The sequence below is a fragment of the Vipera ursinii genome (assembly GCF_947247035.1).
Source record: "Vipera ursinii genome assembly, chromosome: 1".
In the NCBI taxonomy this organism is placed as follows: domain Eukaryota; kingdom Metazoa; phylum Chordata; class Lepidosauria; order Squamata; family Viperidae; genus Vipera; species Vipera ursinii.
In genome coordinates this window covers 22375753-22400964 of record NC_139512.1, presented here as the reverse complement: position 1 = coordinate 22400964, position 25212 = coordinate 22375753, and the positions used below count along the sequence as shown (strand labels likewise).

At 40.2% G+C, this 25212-nt stretch overlaps 1 protein-coding gene across 1 annotated transcript; it reads left to right on the top strand.

Annotated features, from left to right (window-relative positions):
• Positions 1 to 453: 453 nt before the first annotated feature.
• SAV1 (salvador family WW domain containing protein 1) lies at positions 454 to 24876 on the top strand. The gene is made up of 5 exons (XM_083349975.1): positions 454 to 886; positions 6618 to 7061; positions 19195 to 19465; positions 23412 to 23555; positions 23763 to 24876. The coding sequence occupies exons 1-5, from the start codon at positions 793 to 795 to the stop codon at positions 23962 to 23964; spliced, it is 1155 nt and encodes a 384-aa protein (XP_083206101.1). The 5' UTR covers positions 454 to 792; the 3' UTR covers positions 23965 to 24876.
• The last annotated feature ends 336 nt before the right edge of the window (positions 24877 to 25212 follow it).

The following is a 25212-nucleotide window of genomic DNA, read 5'->3' as shown; positions in this document are numbered from 1 at the left end:
TCCGACTGCAGTTTGCGCAAACTTGTCACACCTGAGGTAAGTATCTTCCAGCAACAGCTGCTTTCAACTGCCGGGGAACTCCAAGCTTAACCCGAGGAAGCACAAGCCCTTTTCCTCCGAGCCACGAGGTGGCGCACTCCCAACCGCCAGGTTGCGTTTTGTTCAGTTTTTTTTTATGCCCGCGAGTGGTTTGCCATTGTCTCCTTCTTAGGGCTGAGAGAGAGTGACTGACCTACGGTTACCCATCTGGCTTCGTGGCCAAGGCAAGACTAGAACTTACCATCTCTACCCTGCTGCCTGAACCACCAGCACGCCAAACTGACTCAGCGAGAAACACCCACCCCCCCCACACACACCACAATTTCCAGCTGCTCTTCCCCCTCCCCTCCTCCCCCTCCCCGTCAGCTTTCAACGCTCACAGCGCTGGCTTCCCATTGTTCCTTGCGCGGAGCAGCCGCTGTTCCTTCAGCTCGCGCTGTGGGCGGGAACGGAAAGTTTAGTCGGGAGCTTTGCGAGCGAAGAGGAAAAGGAGCGCGGGGCGGGGGCGCGCGGGCGCGCGCGCCTCCTTAGAACTCTGTCCCACCCATCCAACTCTTTTTCCCCTCCTCCCTCCCTCCCCCACCTCCCGCTCGCGCTTGGGACGGGGAGACGTGGTGCGCGCGCTTGGCGGTCTGAGGGAAAGTGGCGAAGGCGGAGGGCGGCGATGGATCCTGACCGAGAAAGAGTCGCCCGGGGACGGCGCCGGTGGCTCCTCCGGCGGCTGTGAAGGGGAGCGGCGGAGGGGAAAAGGGGATGCTGTCCCGGAAGAAAACGCGCGCCGACCTCTCCAAACCGGGCGAGGTGCAGGGCAAGTACGTGATCAAGGAGACCAGCCCGTTGCTCCGCAGTGAGTTGAGACCTGCTCGGGGAAGGAGGGGAGCGACGAGGGAGGGAAAAGAGAGGAAAAGGAAAAGCATCCCCTCTTCTCCTGAGGGGAAGGAATGGGCCGAGGGGGAGGGGAGGGGAGGGGGGAAATCTCAAAATCGCCGGGATGCTTCTTCCAAGGTGAGGACTCACTTTTTGACACAACGGTGGGAGAAGAGACCCAACATTAAAGTTTACGTCCCGGAACTTCTTTCAAGCTTTGTGTAAGCCAGCTTAGCTTCTACGTTTTTTTTTTTAAATAGGGGCAGCAGCTTCGAAAAGCAGTTTTGCTCTTGCAAATAAAAGCCAAAAAAATAATTGAGATCTTTTGAAAGATCTTTAGATAACGTTAGATCAGTAGAGGGTGCTGGTTCTCATTTGTCTAATTATAACAACAAATACAAACTACTCCTTTTTGACCTCAATTTAAGCTTCTTTTTTTTAAAAAAAAAACTACTCCTGGGGGGGGGAGAGAAAACCCAAAGTAGAATATTTTGTGAACTTGGTCCTGGTACTGCTTGGCAAATAACTCAGATATGCTCGCTGACACAATTTTTCTTAATTCTGAGCATATGTCTATTAGCCAGTGTTTCATATGTTTTGGAGCCCTGGGGGAAATAATGTATATTTGCCAAGCCTGAAGTCTGTCCACCCCTGTCAGAACTTCAAAGGCACAGATAGGCAACAAATTGAACTTAAATCACCTGTCGTTGTTGCTGTCTCTGCTCATTTCTTTAAGGAGTGAAATTGCTCTTGTTCAAAGGCCAAATGTGATCTTAGCTTGTCACCTTATTATACTCTTTAAAGGATTATGCATGGTTAACCTAAAGCTTTCTGGTTTGAAGAGAAAACAGCTGTGACTGATCTCATTTCAATTGCAGGGGGAGAACAATTTTCTTTTGAATAAATTGGGGGGAGATGCTGGTGATGATTGGTTATATTTTTCTTATCTTGTTTATATAGCTAAATCTGACAAGAGTTCTCATATTTATGGTCTGTATCACCTGGGAAGCTGAGCAGGACATATCTTGAACTGATCTGAAATGAGTTCTTTTTACAATGCATAATTAAATTGCAAAAGCCTGCTTGAGTTGATAAAATAAAATGTTCTAGTTAAAACTGGTTTGAATTAAATTTTCTTGCCCAGAGATGATTTAATTTTAATATTAGCATAAAAAAGGATGGCTTTTATCTCTTTTCCATAAACTTTTAGTTGCTTTGCAGTAAGTAGAAATGGAATAAGGACCTGCTGGTCTTTGGTTTTATCTATCAAGGTAAACCATTAAATAAACATTGTTCTTATTGAAATGAAGTTCTTTGATCAAAAGAACCCAGGTAGGGACCAGTAATTTTCCTTGATTTTTTTGAGTCCTGAATGCCCTGAAAAGAAGTTTGAAGTTATAATCTGAATTAGCCAAATGTTTTTATTTCAAAAATAAATACTATTCATTGGAAATGTTATTATAGTTTTCAAAAAGCCTACATGATGCTGGCTGTGGCAGGGATAATTAACAATTATTTCATAATTATAAATAATTAACATTCCAATAGCTGGCTTAGATATACAATTAAGTTATATCTTGTCTCTGATTTTTAGGGGAATTGGGAAAGGTTGAATTTGGTATAAAAGTCAAGACATCTGATCAGAGTTTAAAGAACATGTAGCAGAAGAGATATAGTACCAGAATTTCACATTAATTACTATTCATTGCTCAGTGCACATTAATTATTAGTGCTATCTCTAACTGCCCTTAGCTCTGTGGGATAAGATTGGTTGATATACAAACTTGGAATGTGGCTGTTTTCCTGTTGACAGATGAAAAAGAGGCAAAATGAATCACATTTAATATTAATAAAGCTAGAAATAGATTTAGATCATGCTTTGTATAGCAATCTGTGCATGTCTGCATGTATTTGTAAGTCTCATTTTTGCAGCTCTCAGACTTCCTTCTGACCATCATTATCTGAAACTGATAGCATAATTTCCTATGATTTTGAGGGACAAATAGATGAAGATAGTAGGATATGCGTTAAAATGGGTAAAAATGAAACTCAGCACTATTGCCACTGGTTTTGCAGCCCTTAGTTGCCCCACACAAATACTCATTGTGGCCTAAGGCTTTAAACAGGGTTATTCACGTCTAGTTTCGATGAAGTTAATCAGTATAAGCTAAAATAATTTGATTTATTTTGCCTTAGAGAAGAAAAAAGAAAGATTTTCTTACTGCTTTCCAAAAGAGCTCCCTGAGGTTCTTTTATTAAACTATTTATTCTGTTGCTGTGGTGCTTAGTTCTGATTTAAAAGAAAGGGAAATTAGATTTTGGTTCAGTTTGGGTTCATATGTAGGAAAAGGTCTTCTCTGTACTGTTTGTTACCAGGTTACAGAAGTGTGAAGAATCTAAATAAAACTAGTTTATTTAAAACTTAGTTGAGCAAACTTAACACTAGATAAATTTAGTTATTGTGATGGAGGGAGAATTAGAGAGGGCTAGTCTAAGAGAATCACTGCCAGTAGTGAAGAATCTACTGGATTTCAAATGTTGAACTTTTGTCTTCCAATAGCTTCAGCTCCCAGGCCATACAGTAACTGGAAAGCTGCAGACTCCTTTCTTCTGAGGCTTGAAAAATTATTATAGCATGTTCTATGACAAATTCTCATAACTGGACATTTCGGGAATTACAGTCCAAACATAAGGGCACTATGTCAAGCAAGTTCACCCTATAGAGTTAAAAAACCTATATCAATCAATATTCATAAGACAACAGTGCAATGCATTTGTATTAAACACAAAATAGTCTGTATTTGTTGTTGTCTCCCCCCCACCTCATTGTTTCAAAATACACTAGCTCATGCTGCATTATTATGCTATATTGGAATAATAGGAAATAATTAAATAGCTAAATTTAGTAGAAACGTCAATAATGTAATGTGTCACTGTTTTAGCAATGTTTTATGCAGCTTTAATTCCTTAATTTCAGAAATAGACATAGATGATTATCATTTGTTTTGCACATCATGATAAGCCAGCATTTTACCTGTCTTGTGGAAGTACCTGTAATTACTGATGATGTGCAAAGCAACTCACTCTGATGCTTAGAAAGTGATGAAAGTAAATGCAATTTATTTATTTATTTATTTATTTATTTATTTATTTATTTATTTGATTTATATACCGCCCTTCTCCTGAAGGACTCAGGGCGGTGTACAGGGCAATAAAAATAAGAATACAGGTTACAAGATTTAGTTAAATGATTCTGCCCAATGTTGTAGGTTAGTTAAAATAATGTTAAAACCCAAACCCATCAGGCCAGGCCGGCTTGTTCGAATAGAAAGTTTTTAGATCACGCCGGAAGGAGCGAAGGTCGGGGGCCATCCGGAGTTCAGCTGGTAAGCGGTTCCAAAGGATTGGTGCACCCACCGAGAATGCTCTCCCCCTGGGGGTCAGCAGCCGACATTCTCTGACCGGTGGTACCCTGAGGAGGCCCTCTCTGTGGGAACGTACAGGACAGAGGGAAGTTGACGCTGGCAGTAGGTGCTCCCGTAGGTAATCCGGACCCATGCCATGTAGGGCTTTGTATGTCATCACCAGCACCTTGAATTTTACCCGGAAGGCAACTGGAAGCCAGTGCAGCTCACGGAGCAGAGGTGTAATATGGGAGTATCGGGAGACCCCCAAAAGAACTCGTGCAGCTGCATTCTGTACCAGCTGAAGCTTCTGAGTGGTTCTCAAGGGCAGCCCCATTGCAGTAGTCTAGACGAGAGGTCACAAGTGCATGGGTGACTGTACGCAAGGCATCCAGGTCCAGATAGGGTCGCAACTGGCGCACCAGATGAACCTGGGCGAAGGCCCCTCTAGTCACAGCTCCTATATGATCTTCTAAGGAGAGCTGTGAATCTAAGAGGACACCCAAATTGCGAGCCTTATCTACGGGGGGTAATAACTCACCCCCAATATTAAGAGATGGAATAATCTGAATTTCCTGACATGCCGGTATGTACAGCCATTCAGTCTTGTCCGGGTTGAGTTGAAGCCTGTTCCTCCCCATCCAGACCCGGACCGCTTTTAGGCAACGAGACATCACGTCGAGGGCATCACTGGGGTGGTTTGGGGTTGAGATGAAAAGCTGGGTATCATCAGCATACTGATGATATTCCACTCCAAAACCACGGATGATCTCACCCAGCGGCTTCATATTGATGTTAAACAGGAGAGGTGAGAGGACCGACCCCTGAGGAACTCCATAAATGAGAGGTCTCGGGGTCGATCTCTGCCCACCCGCTAACACCGACTGTGAACGTTCCAGAAGGTAGGAGGAGAACCACTGAAGAACAGTGCCTCCCACTCCCAATCTCCTGAGACGCCGCAGTAAGATACCATGGTCGATGGTATCAAAAGCCGCTGAGAGGTCTAATAGGACCAGGACAGAGGAACAACCCCTGTCCCGAGCTCGCCAGAGATCATTCATCAGAGCGACCAATGCCGTCTCCGTGCTGTGTCTGGGACTGAAACCCGATTGGTACGGGTCTAGATAATCAGTATCTTCAAGGAACAGAGGAAGCTGATGCGCCACTACGCTCTCAACAACCTTCGCAAGAAAGCGAAGGTTGGAGACCGGGCGAAAGTTGTTTAAAACAGCTGGGTCCAGGGAAGGCTTTTTGAGGAGGGGTCTCACCACCGCTTCTTTCAAGGTTGCGGGGAAACTGCCCTCTTTCAATGAAGCAGTTATCACTGCATGGATCCAGCCTCGTGTCCCATCCCGAGCCGCATAAACCATCCAGGAGGGGCACGGGTCCAATAAGGACGTAGTGGAGCTCAGCTTCTTCATGATCTTGTCTACCTCGTCCAGAGTCACAGGATCGAACTCTTCCCACATAACATCAACAAGACTGTCCATGTTCTCATCGTCAGATTCTGCCCAGTCGGAATCCAGACCGGTCTGGATCCGAGCGATTTTGTCCAGCAGATGTTGGCTAAATTCCTCGGCACGACCCTGTAAGGGATCCTCCTTCACCTCTTGATTAAGGAGGGAGCGGGTCACCCTAAACAGGGCGGTCGGGTGATTATCTGCGGACGCGATAAGGGTAGCAAAGTAATTAGACCTTGCCCTCCTCAACACCGCGAGATAAGACCTCGTAAAGGACCTTAGTCTTTACCCTTATATGGGTAAACAATGTTTACAACCATGTTATATTGAACAGTGAATGTACATATATCAGGGAAACTCTACAATCCAGCTATCTAATGTCTAACTGGATCATGATTCCAGAAATATCAAAAGTATAGGTTGTATTTTATAACATCCCATAAACTGCCTAAACATAATTTAGCATTCATGCTTATGATAGATTCATAAAGTGGCAGTGCGATACTTTTTACCCTGGCCATGGTATTTATTCATGAAGAAGTGAAATTGTCTAAGTTGTATAAAAATATGTAGAATTACCTTACTTTAAAGAAAATGACATTAAAATGTTACTAAAAGCTTTGATTCCAGCATTGCCTTACAAGCTTGAAACAAAGTTTAAATACCTTGTGATTTCTTCCTTAAATGTTGTTGGAATTGTGCAGTTTGGGGTTCATGTTCACATAAAGGGCCTCCTTGGGGGCTCTCTGTTTTACAGGGTTTAAATTTTAATGTACCCACTCTTCATTAACATTTGTAAATATCCCAAGTTCTATGTATTTACTGTTACTATAACTTTCTGCTACAGATCTGATGCCTTCATTCATCCGTCATGGTCCAACCATTCCAAGGCGAACGGATATCTGTCTTCCAGATCCAGTGCCTTCTGCCTATTCAGCAGGTGGGGACGGAGCCCTTTCCAGACATCAGAGCTTTCTAAGGACTCCAGTGCAGAGGCCTCCTCATGAAATAGTACGGCGGGAAAGCAACAGGCTATCTGCCCCTTCCTACCTTGCCAGGAGTTTAGCTGAGGTCCCTCGGGAATATGGCTTATCTTCACAGTCCTTTTTAACAGAGGCCAATTCGGTTACTGAAAATGGAGATGCTGGATCCCGTTACTATTTTGGTCACTTTTATAATGATCAAAGACGACATCAACTGGGGGATCATGTTCAGGAAGAATATAGATATTATGAACATAATACTGACCTCATCCAAAGGATGTCACAAAATCAGGGAAGACACAGTTCAGGCAAGTATCATGGGGTTTTTTACACATAAATTCTATTTTTGTTTTTTGGCTCTTTGTAAAAACATCTAAACAGTATTTTTATGCTTTTATTAGTAGAATTCAGGATTGATTGAACATACCAACATCTGAAGCTGCCTTACATTGGGTCACATAAGAACTGTGGATATACCCTCATATTTTTATTGACATTGCCGTGATACCCTTGGCTTAAGAATCAAATTATTATGGAAACAGCAAAAAACTTGGATAACAGCTGTGAACAAGAACAATATTTATTTATTTATTTATTTTATTATTTAAACTTGTATACCGCCCTATTCCCGTAGGACTCAGGGCGGTTTACAGGGAAAAATTAAAAATACATACATACAAAGTTAAAATCGATTAAAACTAAAATTAAATTAAGTCCCTGAATTTAAACTAAAACCCCATTAATAAATAATTAAAACCCCTCAGTCTGGGCCAGACAGCTCAAAAAGCCAAGTTTTCAAATCCCTGCGAAATGAGCGAAGGTCGGGGGCAGTCCTAAGATGGTTCCAAAGGGCCGGCGCGCCCACAGAGAACGCCCTTCCCCTGGGGATAACCCGCTGGCATTCCTTGACCGGCGATACCCTAAGAAGGCCCTCCCTGTGGGAGCGCACGGGACGATGGGAAGTTGATGCCGGCAGCAGGTGTTCCCTTAGATAATCCGGACCCAAGCCATTGAGAGCTTTATAGGTCATTACCAGCACCTTGAATCTCACCCGGAGGGCAACCGGAAGCCAATGCAGCTCACGGAGAAGAGGTGTTACACGGGAGTATCGGGAAACTCCCATAACAACTCGCACAGCTGCATTCTGCACCAGTTGAAGCCTCCGAGTGGTCCTCAAGGGCAGCCCCATGTAGAGAGCATTGCAGTAGTCTAGCCAGGAGGTCACGAGCGCATGGGTGACTGTGCGTAGGGCATCTCGGTCCAGATAGGGCCGCAACTGGTGCACCAGACGAAGCTGGGCAAAAGCCCCCCTGGTCACGGCTCCTATATGGTCTTCGAAATTGAGCCGTGAATCCAAGAGGACGCCCAAGTTGCGAGCCCTATCAACGGGGGGTAACACCTCACCCCCCATCATTAGTGGTGGAACAACCTGGTTTATCCGAGATGCCGGTATGTACAGCCACTCAGTCTTGGCAGGATTGAGACGAAGCCTGTTTCTCCCCATCCAAACCCGGACCGCTTCCAGGCAACGGGACATCACGTCGAGTGCATCACTGGGTTGGTTCGGGGTGGAGAGAAAAAGTTGGGTATCATCAGCGTACTGATGATACCCCACCCCGAAACCACGAATGAGCTCGCCCAGCGGTTTCATGTAGATGTTGAACAGGAGGGGAGAGAGAACCGACCCCTGGGGGACTCCACAAATGAGAGACCTCGGGGCGGACCTCTGCCCTCCCGTCAACACCGACTGCAAGCGGCCCAGGAGGTAGGAGGAGAACCACCGTAAAACAGTGCCTCCCAATACCCTATTAGTATGTAAGAGGACCTGAACTGAAGGGCTTTGGCATTTCCTCCACTAATTTGGATAAAGAGTTGATCTCAAAGAACTAGTGTAATTAACACCATTTAGTGAGCCAGCCCATGGACCCTTTTAAGAGGTAAAAGTAAAGGTTTACTCTGTCTAGTTATGTCCGACTAGGGTGCGGTGCTCATCTCCCTTTCTTAGCTGAGTGAGGCAGCATTGTCCAATGACACTTCCATGATCATGTGGCCAGCATGGCTGTATGCCGAGGGGCACAGAACAATATTACTTTCCCACCAAAGTGGTATCTATTTATCTACTCACATTTGCATGCTTTTGAACTGCTAGATGGGCAGGAGCTGGAGCAAGTAATTAGCTCATCCCTTTGCACAACACTCAGGTCTCCAATCTGGGCTTTCCAGTTGACAAGCTCAATGTCTTTAACTGCTGAGCCATCACGCCCCTTTTAAGAGGACCCATATGGAATCTCAGCAACAACAAAAAATACTCAGCTCTGAATGGTTCTTTCTCTTTAAGCTCCTTTGCGTTTTGCTTGTTGGTATTTGCTTGTTCAAAAAATGGGCTTTATCATTCTGATTTAAATTTGTTAAACTAGGAACTAATGTACAATTTTATTCATTCTACTAGACACACTAGTAGTTTTATCCTGCTGCCTCCACAGCACATTTCTTTTTTAGCCTTTTAGTATATTATATGTTTCAAGCTCAAAACTGAGGAGTAAATTTTTATCTTCATGACTGACTTTCATCATTCTTAGCAGTACTTTCTACTCTGATTCCTATGGTTTGGCCTGAGTCTCATCTAAATCTAGTTATAAAAAGAGATTCTGGCTAAACAAACCATATTCCAAGCAGTGTATTGTTTCATGTCCTTATTGAAAATATTGAGGGAAAGAGTTTTAATTTTAGGGAAAGCAACTGATATATTTTAATTTTATATTTTGCTATATAGCATTTTAAAATATAAGGTGCATACAATTTTTTGTAAGTATTCACTCTCATTGGAAGGTTAGATTTAGTAACAGCACCTGCATTGGTATTAATTACTTCAACCATTAAAAATTCTCACTGATGGTTCCATCTACTATAAAACATTTTTCCAGTAATTTGCTGGATTATTCAGGTGGACTTTTGCAAACTTGGGATGAGTGGCAATTTGCTTTCTGGAGACCACTAGTATTCTCCTCCCATACATGCGATTCTTGTTCAGTGTTTTCATTATTATGGACTCGTGAACCCTGACATCATATAATGCAAGAGTGACCTACAGATCCATTGCTGTCAACTTAGAGCTGAGTGCTACATTCTGGAGTATTATGTCCTTTGATCTTGGAAGAGTAACATACTGTATTAGTTACTCTAATGTATATTAATAGGACTTAAATGGATTTAAATGAAGGATTTAAATTAAGCTCTGATCACTTTATAGATCACATTGCTGTAGGATTATAGATCTGAAATAGGATTTTCAAGCTTTCCCCACTGTGAGGTCTACTATTCTACTATTTCACCAGATCAGAGATAGGCAACATTTAAAAGGCCACGAGTTAAATTCTGCTTCTGGGCAGGCTACAGAAGGCCATGATGCTACCAACAGGAAAATATGGGATTGAATATCTTGATGCTTTTTATGTTTTAGAGAGATTTTAAAGATGAGAATGAAGACTTTGGGGAAGGTAATTCCACTCTCACCTTTAACTGGCCAAACATAAAAGGGGAAAAAACCCCATCACTTAAAAGTATATCATTTATTCTTTGCATCAAAACAGGTATATCTCAGCAGTCTGGTTTTGCTTCCCAGAGCCCTTTTACTTCCATTATGATCTGAATCTTGGAAAAGAAAGAATTGAAAATTTGTTCTTAAAAAGGGTCATTTTGTTGCCAAAAACAAAAGGTTTTATTGGAAGTGTAATCTTGAGGTTCTGGGAGATTGCATGCAAGCAACTTGTTGCCTACCCTAGTTTAGCAAGATTTATTTGTGCTTGTATATTGAAAAGTCAACCTTTATCAAAATACAATGAATATTAAGCACAAAGCAGTTTTGTGCCCAAGTAGGCAGTTTAACAATTTAGAAACTACTATTAAAGTGGTAAGGAATACCAAAGTTTGAATCTGAGGAAAAGCTAGATAGTAAAAAATATTTGTCTCAGAAATATGATTTTGTTTGCTTAAAAACATATCAGATCTGATTTTTGAATGTGGTTTTGTGTTTATGGGATGCAATAACTATTTCAGTACCACTTGTAGAATCATAGTCCTGGGAAACCCTTAAAGAGTTCAGAGTACAACACATACTGTGTTGTAGTCAATGGGATATATAGATTTGTTATTACCAGTATGTATTTATCATATCTTACTCCAAATTGTCTAGAGCAGTTTGAAGAGAGAAAGGGATGAAATTGTCAATTTTCTTGCTCATTTTTGCAAAATATGGTATTATATGAAGACTTTCTGAGCCTCAACAAGGCAAATTGTTTATAGTTTTCCCTTATGTTATATATAACCTCATTTTCCTGTAAGATAACTAAGACATTCCTGTTCACTCCAGAGGCAGGGCTGGAAACCTGTTGGAAAGAGATGGCTCCTTTCCCAGTTCCTCCCTCACTCCAGAGATTATGTGCAGTGTTGACTATCCTTATCAGTCATATATCTTTTTTTCCTTGCTTTATTTTGCTTTCTTTTCCTCTTTCCATTTTTCCCTCAGCAAAACCCAGGGCTAGCAAACTCACAGGTAGCAACACATCAGAGCAAGAGGGTCATCTTTCAGTTCCACTTCAATCAAAGCTGCAATTCCCAAGTCATCAGCTATGAGTCCCATCATTGCTCAATCCCCTCGCCAGCCTTTTCAATAGTATAGTATTTTCATCTGCAGTCCCCTTCCTCAGATCCTTCTCCTTGCTCCTGTTGTAGAAGGCAAGAAGCAAGTGATTTAGATATGATGGTGACACTTCTCCTCAAACCCATTCAGATAAGAAAGAGGGTGAACAATTCTTAGATGAGGAAGGGAACCTACAAGGCAGTCTTTGAGTCTCAGATTTTCTAAAAAGCAGATTATCACAATTGCTCCGGAGATCTGTAAATTCCTGGACCTGGAAGACCCAGAACCTCATCTCTTTCCCAGATCTCTGATGGGCTTGCTGACAGTAAAGTCATTCCCATGTTTAGCAGTCCATCACCTCTCTTTCACCAGAGCATAGTCCCTGGAGCGTAGCGTAAGCCCTATAGGTAATGAGAAGTGTTTATTTCTTGCCTCTAAACTGTATATTTTTCCATATCCAGTTCTACACCTGCTCAAATACTTCAGTGCATCTTTTTGTGGCAACCTTGATTTCAGGAGCTATCTTGAGTAAATATCCAAAGCCCCCCAAAATTGGGAATATGCAGTGCAGAACACACGAGACAGGAACTTTAGCTATAAGAGTTTCCATGGCTATCTCAAGCTTTTGCCAGTTCTTTTCTTTGTATGCTAACCCAACCATCTGGAACAAAGGATGTTCAGGTCAGACAGACAAATTAACCAAGGTGCTCACCTTCATAGTAAATAATAGTCTGGACAGTGCCCAATTCTCTGAGGCTGGCGGCTAATATAGCTACAATTCTCTGAGGCTGGCGGCTAATATAACTATTACTGTTGCTGCTATAAGCAACTATTTCTGATGAACAAGAGTAGATTCTAAATCCAAAACACATGGTCCATTTGTCAGAAACCTCTGACCTTAGTTTTAATAGGGATTTGGCATGTCCCTTTTCAAAATGTTCTAGCTTCCCTATAGGAAAACAGGACATAAAGGGTCTTTTTCTACATAAGAAACAGGGCATGAAGCCCACTCAGGAATTATTACCAAAAAAAGATGAAACATCTATGGCAAAGAGCATTTAATTGTAAGATTTTTATATTATGTCAATCCAAAAACTAAACCAATATAGAATTTATATATTTTTAAACTTTTCTCTGATCTCTCTCTGGGTTATTTTGAAGCTGGGAAATTAGTTATCTCATTCCACAGGAAACAGCACCAGAAATTCTCCTCGTCCTAGCTTTGAAGTGAGTGTATATAGAGAGCTAGGGAGATGTATTTGTAATAAATATTCAAAAACCATAATGTAAACAAGGGTAGAATGGGAAGGGAGATAGTAAGAAGACACTGATGATTCCTCTAATTCACTGAGATATAAGAGGGAGAGGAGGAATAGCACAATTGGACTTTAAGATTTTGTATTATAGCCTCTCTCCATAAATATAGTTTTGGTCTTTCTGTGGAATGTGTTTCCTGATCTGGTCTACGTCAAAGGGCTGACAGTGGGACGGAAATTCCCACTTAGGACATCTATTGCTGTGGTAGAAAAAGGACTACTGTGGCAAGTTCAGTGTAGCATTTTGGTTTGTTTAGGAAAATACGCTTGGTATATATAGCATACTCAGATTGTCAGATCTTGAAAACTAATTATTCCCATCACTTTCATTGGACTCTGATAATCTCCTTCCCTGTTGCTTTTAATGACCATGGGCAAGTTTGGTGTCACTGGTGTTTCTGTTGTGGGAATTTAGTGGTATGACTGACCTGACAGTGGAAGCGAAATGAAAAATTGCTGGACAGTCTGGTTGCCTTTGTTTAATTCTGAGGTTTGAAGGCAGTGACATTAAGACAGAGGAAAGGAAGGCAAAACCACAGCTAGTGCCTCAGCTTTCTCATGGTTCCTTCTTAAGGCATTGAAATAAGAGAAAATAAGATGTTTCAGTGAAATGGCAGGAAATTACTTTGAATTCTGTTCTCAGACTTTGTAAGAAAAGAAAAGAAAGTTTACATCTTTGAGAGGTTGGAAGTAGATTGTTTCATTTACCATTGGCTAAGAAACAGTTAATATATGAGTGGATAGAAGTAAAAATGTGGATTGTCTATTCTACAGAAATAAGGACAAAGTAGAAATTTTAAAATGAGAAAGAATGGCAGACTTCATAATATCCTCAGGCATTTACTCTGTGGCTTAGACACCCCCAAAATATAATTCCATGCTGAATAGTTAAGCTTAAATTCTTTTTCACATTTTGTAGACACAAAAGTTCTAAAAGAGGGTTTTCACATTTGCTGAATGATTATAGTAGAGAGGCGTTTTTACCCAATTACTCTTCAAATTTAGGAGACATTTTAGTACTTCCAAGAACATACAATGTAGATTCTATACATGTATATTTCTTAGATTGCCCTGAAATGGATGGCATTTTAACACTTCAGTCAAAATGCATCTCAGATTCTTTTGCTGTACAAGATACTTTCTGGTAAGAAAAAGATTGGAAAAAATAGGAAAGTTCTTGTAATAGGATAGATTACAAGATGTATAGATGATGCAATTCCCCCACCATAACATTCCTTGAATGAAGTTTTTGCATACCAAAAGGCTTGTCTGGAAGCACTCTTGGAAATATCTCATTTAATAGAGTAAGATTGTTTTAAGTCAAATCAAACCAGATGCTCATATTTCTGTCTCCCAGGCCTTTGTATTACAGTCTCTATCTACCAAGGAAGAAAAGAATGTGTCCATACAGCCACCATGACTCTTAAAAAAAGCTGGAAAAATCATACTGAGCAAATTAATGGACCACTACTACCACACATCCCAAAAAGCATTACATCAGGCAGTTTATTCAAAGGCAGTACCAATCACCACAAAGAAGTGTCTCATACAAAGCGTATACATCCCCACCCCCTTTAACAGTGCCAAACATGGACATTTACAATAAAACCTAAATGAAAGCTAGTCACCACAGAAATGAGATGCTCTGCTGGAGTGACCAGAAGAGATAAAATCAGAAATAAGATCATAAGAGAAAAGATTGGCATAGAACCAATCCTAAACTACATTCAAAAATAGCAAATAATTTTTTTCCTCACCTGGAATGGATATCTTGGGATTCCATACCGTACAGGGCATATACAAAAAGAGAAGGTCAAAGAACACAAGGCAGACCCAGAAGAAGATGCTAGGACAACATCAATTAACAATGGTTGAGAGACTTCCGGTTTTGCACAGTAGCGACCAGTAGCAGACTTGCGGATTCTCTGCACCCCCGCAGCTAATTTCGCCCTGCCTGGGGATCCTAAATGGGTCTAAGTTGCCCCAGAGAGGCGACGAAGAAGGGTGCTCCAGCGATTCTTGAGCGGCAGTGGCCGTTTCATTCAAGTTGGGGAAAGCCTTCTAACCCAACAGGAGAAAGGCTGGCTGTATTGCATCGACCAGCCCAAGCTACTTGCAACCGAAGTCCAAAAGCACTAACCAACACAACTGTGAATAGTGTGCTTGAAACTGGGTGAGGAATTTGATCTTCTCTTTTCTATTTTACATTTAATTTCCTGGAAAAGATCCCCAAGATGCAAAAAACCTCTGAAAGGGAAGGAGGGGGATTTCCGCCCCATCCTTATACTAATGGAAGTGGCGAATTAATCTTTTTATGGAGTATCAAAATATATGGAAGTGAAATAAATATAAAACCTGAAACTTAAAACTTAAATCTGGATAAATCTAAAATTGTTTTAATGGTTAAGACTCTCATTTCAAAGATAATTGTTCATTTTGGAAATTGAAAAACAAATAGTTGCTGACACCTAGTGGCAGATGAGGACTATGACAGCTATGACTTTAATATAAGACTTGGCAAAATCTGGGAAAAGTTAATCTGTCTGTGACCTTCAAAGCTTTAACAACAAAGAACAGCTATGAAAAAAAGACAATAATCTGGGCTGTAAACAAATAGAGAATTATAAATTTTAGAAAAAAATCTTTTTTGAACTATTTGGATTACAAATATCTACCTAATTGGGACTCTAAAGCTATTTACAGAGAAAAGAAAGGAAGAAGAAAACTCAAATTCTTGGCTATCATGGATCAGTGACATGTAGAAAGAACATATCAAGAAAACATAAATACGTCACAGGAGGAGATATATAGTATACTGCAACTAATTCAACCACAAAGAAATCCAAAACAACTTTGAAAATATAAAGCAATCTATTTCCAGATTAACTCTACAACAAAAAAATTCCCAGAAAACAACAGAGAAGGAGCAGATAAAACAGATAAATGGATATAGAATTGAGAATAGAGACTTAAAGATGGAACTTAACAAAAAAAGGAAACATGATTTAATCCTAGTGGGGAAAAATTCACAAGAATTGGGAAAAACAACTTATCCCTTAAAACTACAAAATAAATCTGAGGACAAGAAAACAGACCGGATAAAATGAACTGTAGAGATGTCAGGAACATTAGAGAGAAAGGAAATGATAAGAGAAGCAGAGAGAAAGAAAAAGATTTTCATCAAACAAGGAAAGACAGAAATCCCATAGAAAGACACTTCTCCTGGTTTACTTTTTATATCTACAGCAACATTTACAAACATACGGAAAAACTTTTTGATTCAGCAAAATACATTGATTAAAAAAGACACTGGGCAAAAGAGAAAGACTAAAGTGGAAAATAAGAAAATAGATGATGGGACTTACCAGAGAGAATGCTTAAAAAAGAAACATTTGTTTGAATATAGTTAAAGAAATAGAAAGGTTTTGGAATATATATGTCACTCTAAGAGGAATGAATTCTCTAAATATAATATAGTATGCTTTTTCCCTTTTTTTTCTCTTTCTTGATATGAGTAATATAAAAAAGTTGAAATTACGTAGATAAAGGAAATGTTTTAGATATTTAAATGTGATTGAATTTAAGAAAATTATAATGGATAAAAATGTTTTGAATAAGAGTTAAAGGACTAGATGACTAGATATATTAAATGGAATGTTTAAACATTAAACATATTTTTAATTATGGTTAAAAATAAGAAATTTAGGAAATAAATACATATTAGCTTAGCGGGGATATATATTTTAAGTAGTATGTTATTTTTTATGCTTCTTTACTCTTCTTTTTTTCTACTGCTTTATTTTTTAAGAAATGTAAAAGTGTGAGATGGTTCATATGGAAAAATAGAGTTAAATTCTTAAATGTAATTAATTTTTGAGAAAATCGTAACCAGTAAGAATATCTAGAATTTGGTAGGAGAAACAAATTAAAATAAGGACTATAATGGGATCTATGAGAAGGCAACCAGAATGATTGGATAGAAAAGAAATATTATATTGATGTGATTATTATTTTAGGACTATTGGGAAAAATATAATTGTTATCAAAACAATAAGAATTGTGTTAACTCAATGTTTGCAAAAGAGGATATTTTGGGAAAAGAAGAAATCAACTAAAACTATTATGGATTATAGAAATCAATTGTTAGTGTTTGTTTTACAAATGTAACCCAGACAACACACTGTTCACCAATTATTAAGTGATTTATGTTTTTAAAAAATCAATAAAATATATTATAAAGCACAATGGTTGAGGCCACCAGAAGAGCAAGAACCAGGACTTTGTATCTCCTTTGACACCCGAAGAGGAAGTAAAGAAGTGTGTTCAATGATGGGGAATGACATAAGAGTTGCAATATTATTAAGCTAACTGGGTGCAAATGAGTGGATAACTGTTTCTTGGAAGCAGCAATTCGTACAATCACAATATTATACTTTTTAGCCTCTCAGCAGTATCATGCAGTATCTGCAACATGGTTGCACTGTCCCTTCATGATGACTGTACTGTACTAATGGCTTGGATAAGTAAAGTTTTTAAACGTTAAATGATCTTCGGAAATTTTGTTTTTGTTTTTTTCATCCCTCTCCCCAAAATTAACCACTGATAGGCTTTGATCAAAAGTGTTAGCTGTCTTCTCTTTTCCTTCTAAATTGGCCAAAGAAGCTGAGAGGGTCTCATAATTCCTGCCAGCGCTTAAAATAAGCCAATTTCTCCTTAAAATCAAATACTTGGGGAGAAGCTAGCAAGGGAACCTGTGATATTTATGGGTTGATCATGTCGTGTAGAAAATTAAGGGCAATGACCTTGACATATATATGCAAAAATATTACTTAGGCAAAAGGAGATGAAGCAATCCTGAGAATAAGACTATAAGAAGGCAAAGGAGATAAAGCAAATCAGACTTGCACGATTCTATTATAGGCTACTTTTAGACTTCCTGTGGAATTGATTTCCTGGTCTGGTCTACCTAGAGGAGCTGACCAGTCTTGACATATCACTGATAAGAGTAGCAATTTGATCTACTTTACAGTAACAGTCTCTTTCCGCCATCAATGTTTTCCTCTAGGAAACGTGAGCCAGTTGGTCCTCTTGTTTAGAGCAGTAGTGTAGTACATCATTTCTGCAGGTAGCCAATATTGTTTTCTTTGACTTCCATTATACCTTCATCCTTTCTCACATGAGAGTGATAGAAGACAAAGGCTTTGTGATGAGATGGTAGATGAGAACTAAGAACCTACCCTCCCTATTAACTTAGAAAATTAATGCTGTTTAAAGGTAAAGGTAAAGGTTCCCCCTCACATGCGTGCTAGTTGTTTCCAACTCTAGGGGCCGGTGCTCATCTCCGTTTCAAAGCCGAAGAGCCAGCGCTTGTCCGAGGACGTCTCCGTGGTCATGTGGCCGGCATGACTAGACGCCAAAGGCGCACGGAACGCTGTTACCTTCCCACCGTAGTGGTCCCTATTTTTCTACTTGCATTTTTACGTGCTTTCAAACTGCTAGGTGGGCAGAAGCTGGGACGAGTAACAGGCGCTCACTCTGTTACGCGGCACTCGGGATTCGACCCGCCAAACTGCCGACCATCTGATCGACAAGCTCAGTGTCCTAACTAATTAAGCCAATAATTAAACTTTCCTTAGGTATTGGCTAATGGAAATATCTTTTCTGAGACTTCATGCCCTAAAACCAAAGGAGGCTCAACTTTCATTTTCCCTCTCTTAATTTCTTGGAAAACTTTGGTTCCAAGTTTTCTGACATCTTGGAAAACTAACTCCTCAATAAAAAAAACCCTTTTGTTTCCAGACATTCAGTTCTATATGACTTGTGACCTCAAGTATCTATTTCTTTTTGTTTTCCTTATTGGAAACCATTTGAACTGGAACATTTGAAAACTCCTTTTTAGCTGCTAGTTTATCTCGTTTAGAAGATTTTATATTTTTGACCATGTCTTTTACATTGTCCTCAGTGTTATTGAGTCTTATGGGTAAAGGAAGGTTACAGTGTTTCTTCTAAGGGCAAGCTGTACTGTACTAAAGCAAACTCTGATCCACAATTAATGGGTCATATGGTTAGCCCCTGGCTTACATAGGACTTGGAAAGTACACAAATTTAGACCTAGTTAGTACTTAGATTTGAGACTACCTGGACAATACCTGGGATTTAGGCTAGACTGGGAAATCAAAAACATCCTGGAAGAAGGCAGTAGCAAATCCCAAATGTACTGTTACAAAAAAATTGCATTCATTTGTCAACAAAGTCCAAAATTGAACTGACTAAAATATACTTTTCATAGTTTATTGATGAGTATATGTGAATTTCTGAAAGCAAAACGAGAATGAGTCACGGATACATTCTCTAAATAGAAACATTTACATGAGGAAAAAGGATACAAAGGTAATCTATTATGGAACTGATCACAACCTTCTGCTTTTCTGAGAAAAAAAATTACACTGTTAAATATTATTTGCTTTATTAATATCCCATTTCCAGGCATTGGAAGGGTTGCTGCAACATCATTAGGAAATTTAACAAATCACAGTTCAGAAGATTTACCTCTCCCTCCTGGTTGGTCAGTAGATTGGACTCTTAGAGGAAGAAAGTACTACATAGACCACAATACTAACACAACACATTGGAGCCATCCACTTGAGCGAGAAGGGCTGCCTCCAGGATGGGAACGTGTTGAATCAGCTGAATTTGGAGTGTATTATGTTGACCACATTAATAAAAGAGCACAATATAAACATCCTTGTGCTCCCAGGTAATATACTTGTGATCTTCACTATACAATTTTTGAATAAATAGAGATAACTGCTATAAACTAATCAATTTCTTTATTGCTTTTATGTATTTTCTTACTTATTTCAACTTATAAAGACTATGAATAATCAGCAATTTTGGATTTTTTATGTTTGTTCACAAAACTTGTCAAACTTGTTTGGTATAAAGCTTCAGAAAATACTCCATATTTAATATGAAGAGTTTTCTAGCATTTTTGGAAACAATTGAAGCTTAAAACTCCTTCATGCAAAAAATGGAACATTTTCAAACTTTTTAATCAACTACAGGATATTGAATAGCCAACAATTATTAATAAGAGGCATCTATTATCAATCCTCCCATCTCGCTTGTAGTAGAGAAATTGACATTATATACAATTATCTCTATCTCTGTTCTGTACTTTGAAGAATATATTTAAAAATATATTTATTTTCTCTGGCAAAGAGCGTGAGTAGACCAATGCTCTTATTTTACAAACAGAAAATACTAAAATGGAAAGAATTGTGGTGTGCCAAACCTAGATTAGAAAACTTGAACTGAAATGGATTCAGGACTCCAAATCTAGCATTGACTTCAAAAATGGTCTGGTAAGGTCAGAGCATCACTTTTGCATCCTTCTTGAGTTTGTTTGTTTGTTTGTTTATTTATTTATTTATTTATTTATTTATTTATTTATTTATTTATTTATTTATTTATTTATTTATGGGATTTATATCCCGCCCTATCTCCCGAAGGACTCAGGGCGGCTAACAACAAAACATATAATAAGTACAGAAATCAAGATAAAAATAAAATTGAAATCATCTGTGCAATAAATTAAAATTAAAGAATTAAAAATAAATTAAAAATTCTAAATATAAATTAATTAAAATGCCTGTCAGTCCAGGTCAGCCTGGTGGAACAGGAGTGTTTTGAGGCCGCGGCGAAAGGATTGGAGGTTTTGGGCCATCCGAAGCTCAGGGGGGACCTGATTCCATAGGACTGGCGCTCCCACAGAGAAGGCCCTCCCCCTGGGGGTCGCCAGCCGACATTGCCTAGCTGACGGTACCCTGAGGAGGCCTTCTCTGTGTGAGCGTACTGGACGATGGGAATTCGTTCCCGGCAGCAGATAGTCCTGCAAGTATCCCGGACCTAAGCCATGTAGGGCTTTAAAGGTAAGTACCAGCACCTTAAATCTCACCCGGAGGACAACTGGTAGCCAATGCAGCTCACGCAGGAGGGGTGTAATATGGGAGTATCGGGGTGCTCCCATCACAACCCGTGCAGCTGCATTCTGCACCAGCTGAAGCCGGGTGGTCTTCAAGGGCAGCCCCATGTAGAGAGCATTACATTAATCAATACACGAGGTAACGAGTGCGTGGGTGACTGTACGTAGGGCATCTCGGTCCAAAAAGGGGCGCAATTGGTATATAAGACGAATCTGTGCAAATGCCCCCCTAGCCACGACTCCAATATGATCTTCAAAACCGAGTCGTGAGTCTAGGAGGACGCCCAGATTGCGTGCTCTATCAATGGGAGGTAACATCTCTCCTCCTATAGTCAGAGATGGAATCACTTGGACTAAACGAGATGACGTTATGTACAGCCACTCAGTCTTGGCCGGGTTGAGTCGAAGCCTGTTTTCTCCCATCCAAATCTGTACCGCTTCCAGGCAACGGGACATCACATCGAGGGCATCAGTGGGTTGGTTCGGGGTGGAGATGAATAGCTGGGTATCATCAGCATATTGATGATATTTCACCCCGAAGCTATGGGTGATCTCTCCCAGCGGCTTCATATAGATGTTGAACAGGAGGGGCGAGAGCACCAAACCCTGAGGCACTCCACAACTAAGAGGCCTAGGGCTTGACCTCTGCCCTCCTGCCAACACCGTCTGCGAACGGTCCGAGAGGTAGGAGGAGAATTACCGCAGAACGGTGCCTCCCACTCCCAGCCCCTCAAGACGACGCAGTAAGATACCATGGTCGATGGTATCAAAAGCCGCTGATAGATCTAATAGGACCAGGACAGAGGAATAACCTCTATCTCGGGCCCGCCAGAGATCATTCACCAGTGCGACCAATGCCGTCTCCGTGCTGTGCCTGGGTCTGAAACCCGATTGGTACGGATCTAGATATTCGGCTTCCTCCAGGTTCAAAGGGAGCTGTTGTGCCACCACGCTCTCAACGACCTTCGCAAGGAAGCGAAGGTTGGAGACAGGACGGAAGTTGTTTAAAACAGCTGGGTCCAGTGCCGGTTTCTTGAGGAGGGGCCTTACCACCGCCTCTTTCAAGGCAGCAGGGAAGTACCCTTCACTCAGTGAGGCATTGATAACTGCTAGGAGCCAGCCTCGTGTAACCTCCCGAGATGCATAGACTAGCCAGGAGGGACACGGGTCCAACAAACATGTGGCGGCACTTAGTTTCCCCATGATCTTGTCCACTTCATCCGGAGTCACAGGATCGAACTCTTCCCAAATGTACTCGGCCAACTTCATCGTTTTCCTCTCGTTAGATACTGCCCAGTCAGAGTCCAGACCAGCCCGAATCTGAGCAATTTTGTCCACTAGATATTTACTAAATTCCTCAGCCCGTCCATGTAGGGGGTCCTCTCCCGTCTCTTGACTTAAAAGGGAGCGGACCACTCTAAATAGAGCGGCCGGGCGGTTATCTGCGGATGCCATGAGGGTGGTGAAGTAGGCGCGCTTCGCCACCCTCATTGCCACAAGATAAGATCTAGAAAAGGAGTTGGGGAAATCTAATACTGGAAATTGTATAAATCCCCACAAATTTCTAAGAAGGGCCATAATGTTTAATTTTATAATTGGCTCAAAATGAAATCTTTAAAAAACAGAGCACTCAAGTCAAAATGTTCAAATCCTGTGGTAGAAAATGATTCCTATTATGTTAATACTCCTAGATTTATGTGAATTTAAGTTTGATATTAGTAATTGGAGCTTTAACGAGAGGAATTGTTGATCACTGCTATCCAGAGTTGCTGGGAGTTGGGCTGCCTGTACATTTTAATAAATTATTGGTATTATTAATAATAATTCTCCTTCTCAGATGTACTTGTGCATCTTATAGAAATTCTGCAGATCTGATAGAATGTAGTAGCTTGAATGCCCAGGAGGGAGAGGGTACATTCCTGAGGAATAAACAGCAACTAAATCCAGATAGAGAGAAAGATCCAGTGTGAGAGAGAGAGGGTGAAGATAGGCACTTCCCAATAGTTCTTATATATGATAGATGCAGATACTATCAGATAGATGCAGATAGCAGAGTGCTTCAGTTTGGCAAGATTCTCTCTATAGGTGAGGAACAATAAAGAACTCAGCTTGGAAGAATCACCACGTATCTTTCTTGGTTTTGAGGGGCTGTAAATCCTCTTGGGCAGAAATATTGGACTACTGTATATGTTTAAATAATTTGTATGTAGGCAGATGGGTAAATATGAGTTTACAGAAATTAACAGTAAATTTAAATTACAACTCAGTGGCAACACTTAGCCAATGTAGGCTGGTATTTCCCTACCCCCCACCCCAAAAAAGCCAAGAAAAGTCAGATTTCATTAGTATTCAAGTGAGAGATTCACCACCAAACTTGAATGCTCTAAAAATAATTTGGAAAGCACTACTGGAAACCACTTTCATATTGTTGCCCCAAACTATATGAATGTGTCACTGAATCACCAGGAGTCAGGCTGATTTGAAAGCATGATTTCCTTTTTTTTCCTTCTAAAAAAACCACTTTCCACAGTTCCTAATCACTTGCTTAAGCCAGAAGATCTGTGATTGGTCTTTGGAAGAGTCTGGACCAAAATTTAAAAGTCTCAGGAGCATCCGTCTAGCCACGTCTTGCTCAGTTTAATGTTTTCTTGGTCACATACATTGCTAGACTATGATAAAAAAAGATTTGCTGTCTGCTTTTTGGTATGTTCCTTCGCAGCGTTCCTCGTTATGACCATCCACCTCCTGTAACATATCAACCACAGCCAGCTGACAGAAGTCAGCCTATCCTTGTACCTGCCAATCCATATCACACTGCAGAGATTCCAGACTGGCTGCAAGTCTACGCTAGGGCTCCTGTGAAGTGAGTATTGCTTAAATGTTTTTTTCCCCTATGCCTGATGATAAATACATTTTGTAACGTAACAAATGTGTTATGTTGGAAACTTAAAAGACAGTGTTGCGAGCGTGCTTCAGTACAGTGTTATAAATTAAAATGTTTCTGATATATTCAGTGACATTAGCCTTTATTTTACATGTTTGCTTTATGTATTCCTGCATTTTCTCACAGGTACGATCACATACTGAAATGGGAACTCTTCCAGTTGGCTGACCTGGATACCTATCAGGGAATGCTGAAACTGCTTTTCATGAAGGAACTGGAACGGATTGTGAAGTTGTATGAAGCGTATCGCCATGCCCTCCTCATGGAACTGGAGAATCGCAAGCAAAGGCAGCAGTGGTATGCGCAGCAGCACAGCAAAAATTTCTAAGCTCCTTTTTTGCTATGGACGTTGATGAAGGTTATTAGAACTCTAAAGGACTTCTTGCTCTCCTTAAAAAAAATCGTGAATGAGTGCTTTGGTTAAAAAAGCAGCTTCTCCATGGATCTTGCACCTTTTGTAATTATCATCTTTGTGCATCATGGCTTTTGAACACAAACTGTTTGTTGTATAAAAAGCTAGTTTCCTATTCTGAAAGCCACTGTTGAGGAAAAAGGCAAAAACAACTGTGATTATTCTGTCTTTCATGTTTTTCTAGCCAATAGTTCTACTTTGAAGAAGCAAAATTTCCTTTTTCAAATGGGAAATGTCATTGCGCATTTTTCTTGAAAGTAGGCATGTTTTTAAGAAATCTTAATTCCCATTGCACAACTGGTGATTTCACAGGTGGTCTTGTACCAGGAAGATAAAGAGATACTTCTGCGACAGCAAATGAACTGTAAAGTTTATAGCTTTCATACATAAGGTAACCATATAGGGGTTTTTCCAGCGGTTGCCTTGCAGAATAATAGTTTTCTGTTTGAACCAAGCACTTAATAAATTACTGCCTTATTTTGTTCCACTTTGTTCCGATTTGCTACTGGGCATTTGAGGAAATGCCATATGTAGGCTGGTGGAAGCAGTTTGTAGCTTTGGAAGTATTCTAGGCAAATAAGGACTGAACCAGCATTCAAGTAACTGTAAACATGATGTTGGAGGACTGAGTTCTCTTGACCATATGCAGTAAATTTTATCATAATTAGAGTAGCAGTGAACAGTTTTATAAAACCTTTATTTGGTGGCAAAGTAGTTTTACATTCACAACTTCGGAGCAACTGATTTTCATCTATTTTCATTTTGAACTGTTGCTTATGACTCATCTATGTCATCTTTTTTTTGTAAAATAAATGTTTTTGTTTAAAATTTGTAATGTATTCTATTTCTAAATTTCATACTTTTTTGCCTTGTCAACAAGAGGTGGGCTGTGGAATGGATTGGCCCAAACTGGATTGCGTTCATTATCCCATGTTGAAGAAATTTAACTTTAAATGCCTCTAGATGTGGTAATGTAGGACAAAACACCATTCATAGGTCTTGTGGGTATGTTTATGCAATATGCTTAGCCGGATTACTGAATTTATTCATTTTCTGGATTCATACAAGCCATGTTTCATAAGCTTGCCTCATAGTCTGAGTTTGTGTTTGTGTAACATACTGATCTGCAAAAATCTAACTAGAATTAATCTTAAATTCACCCTA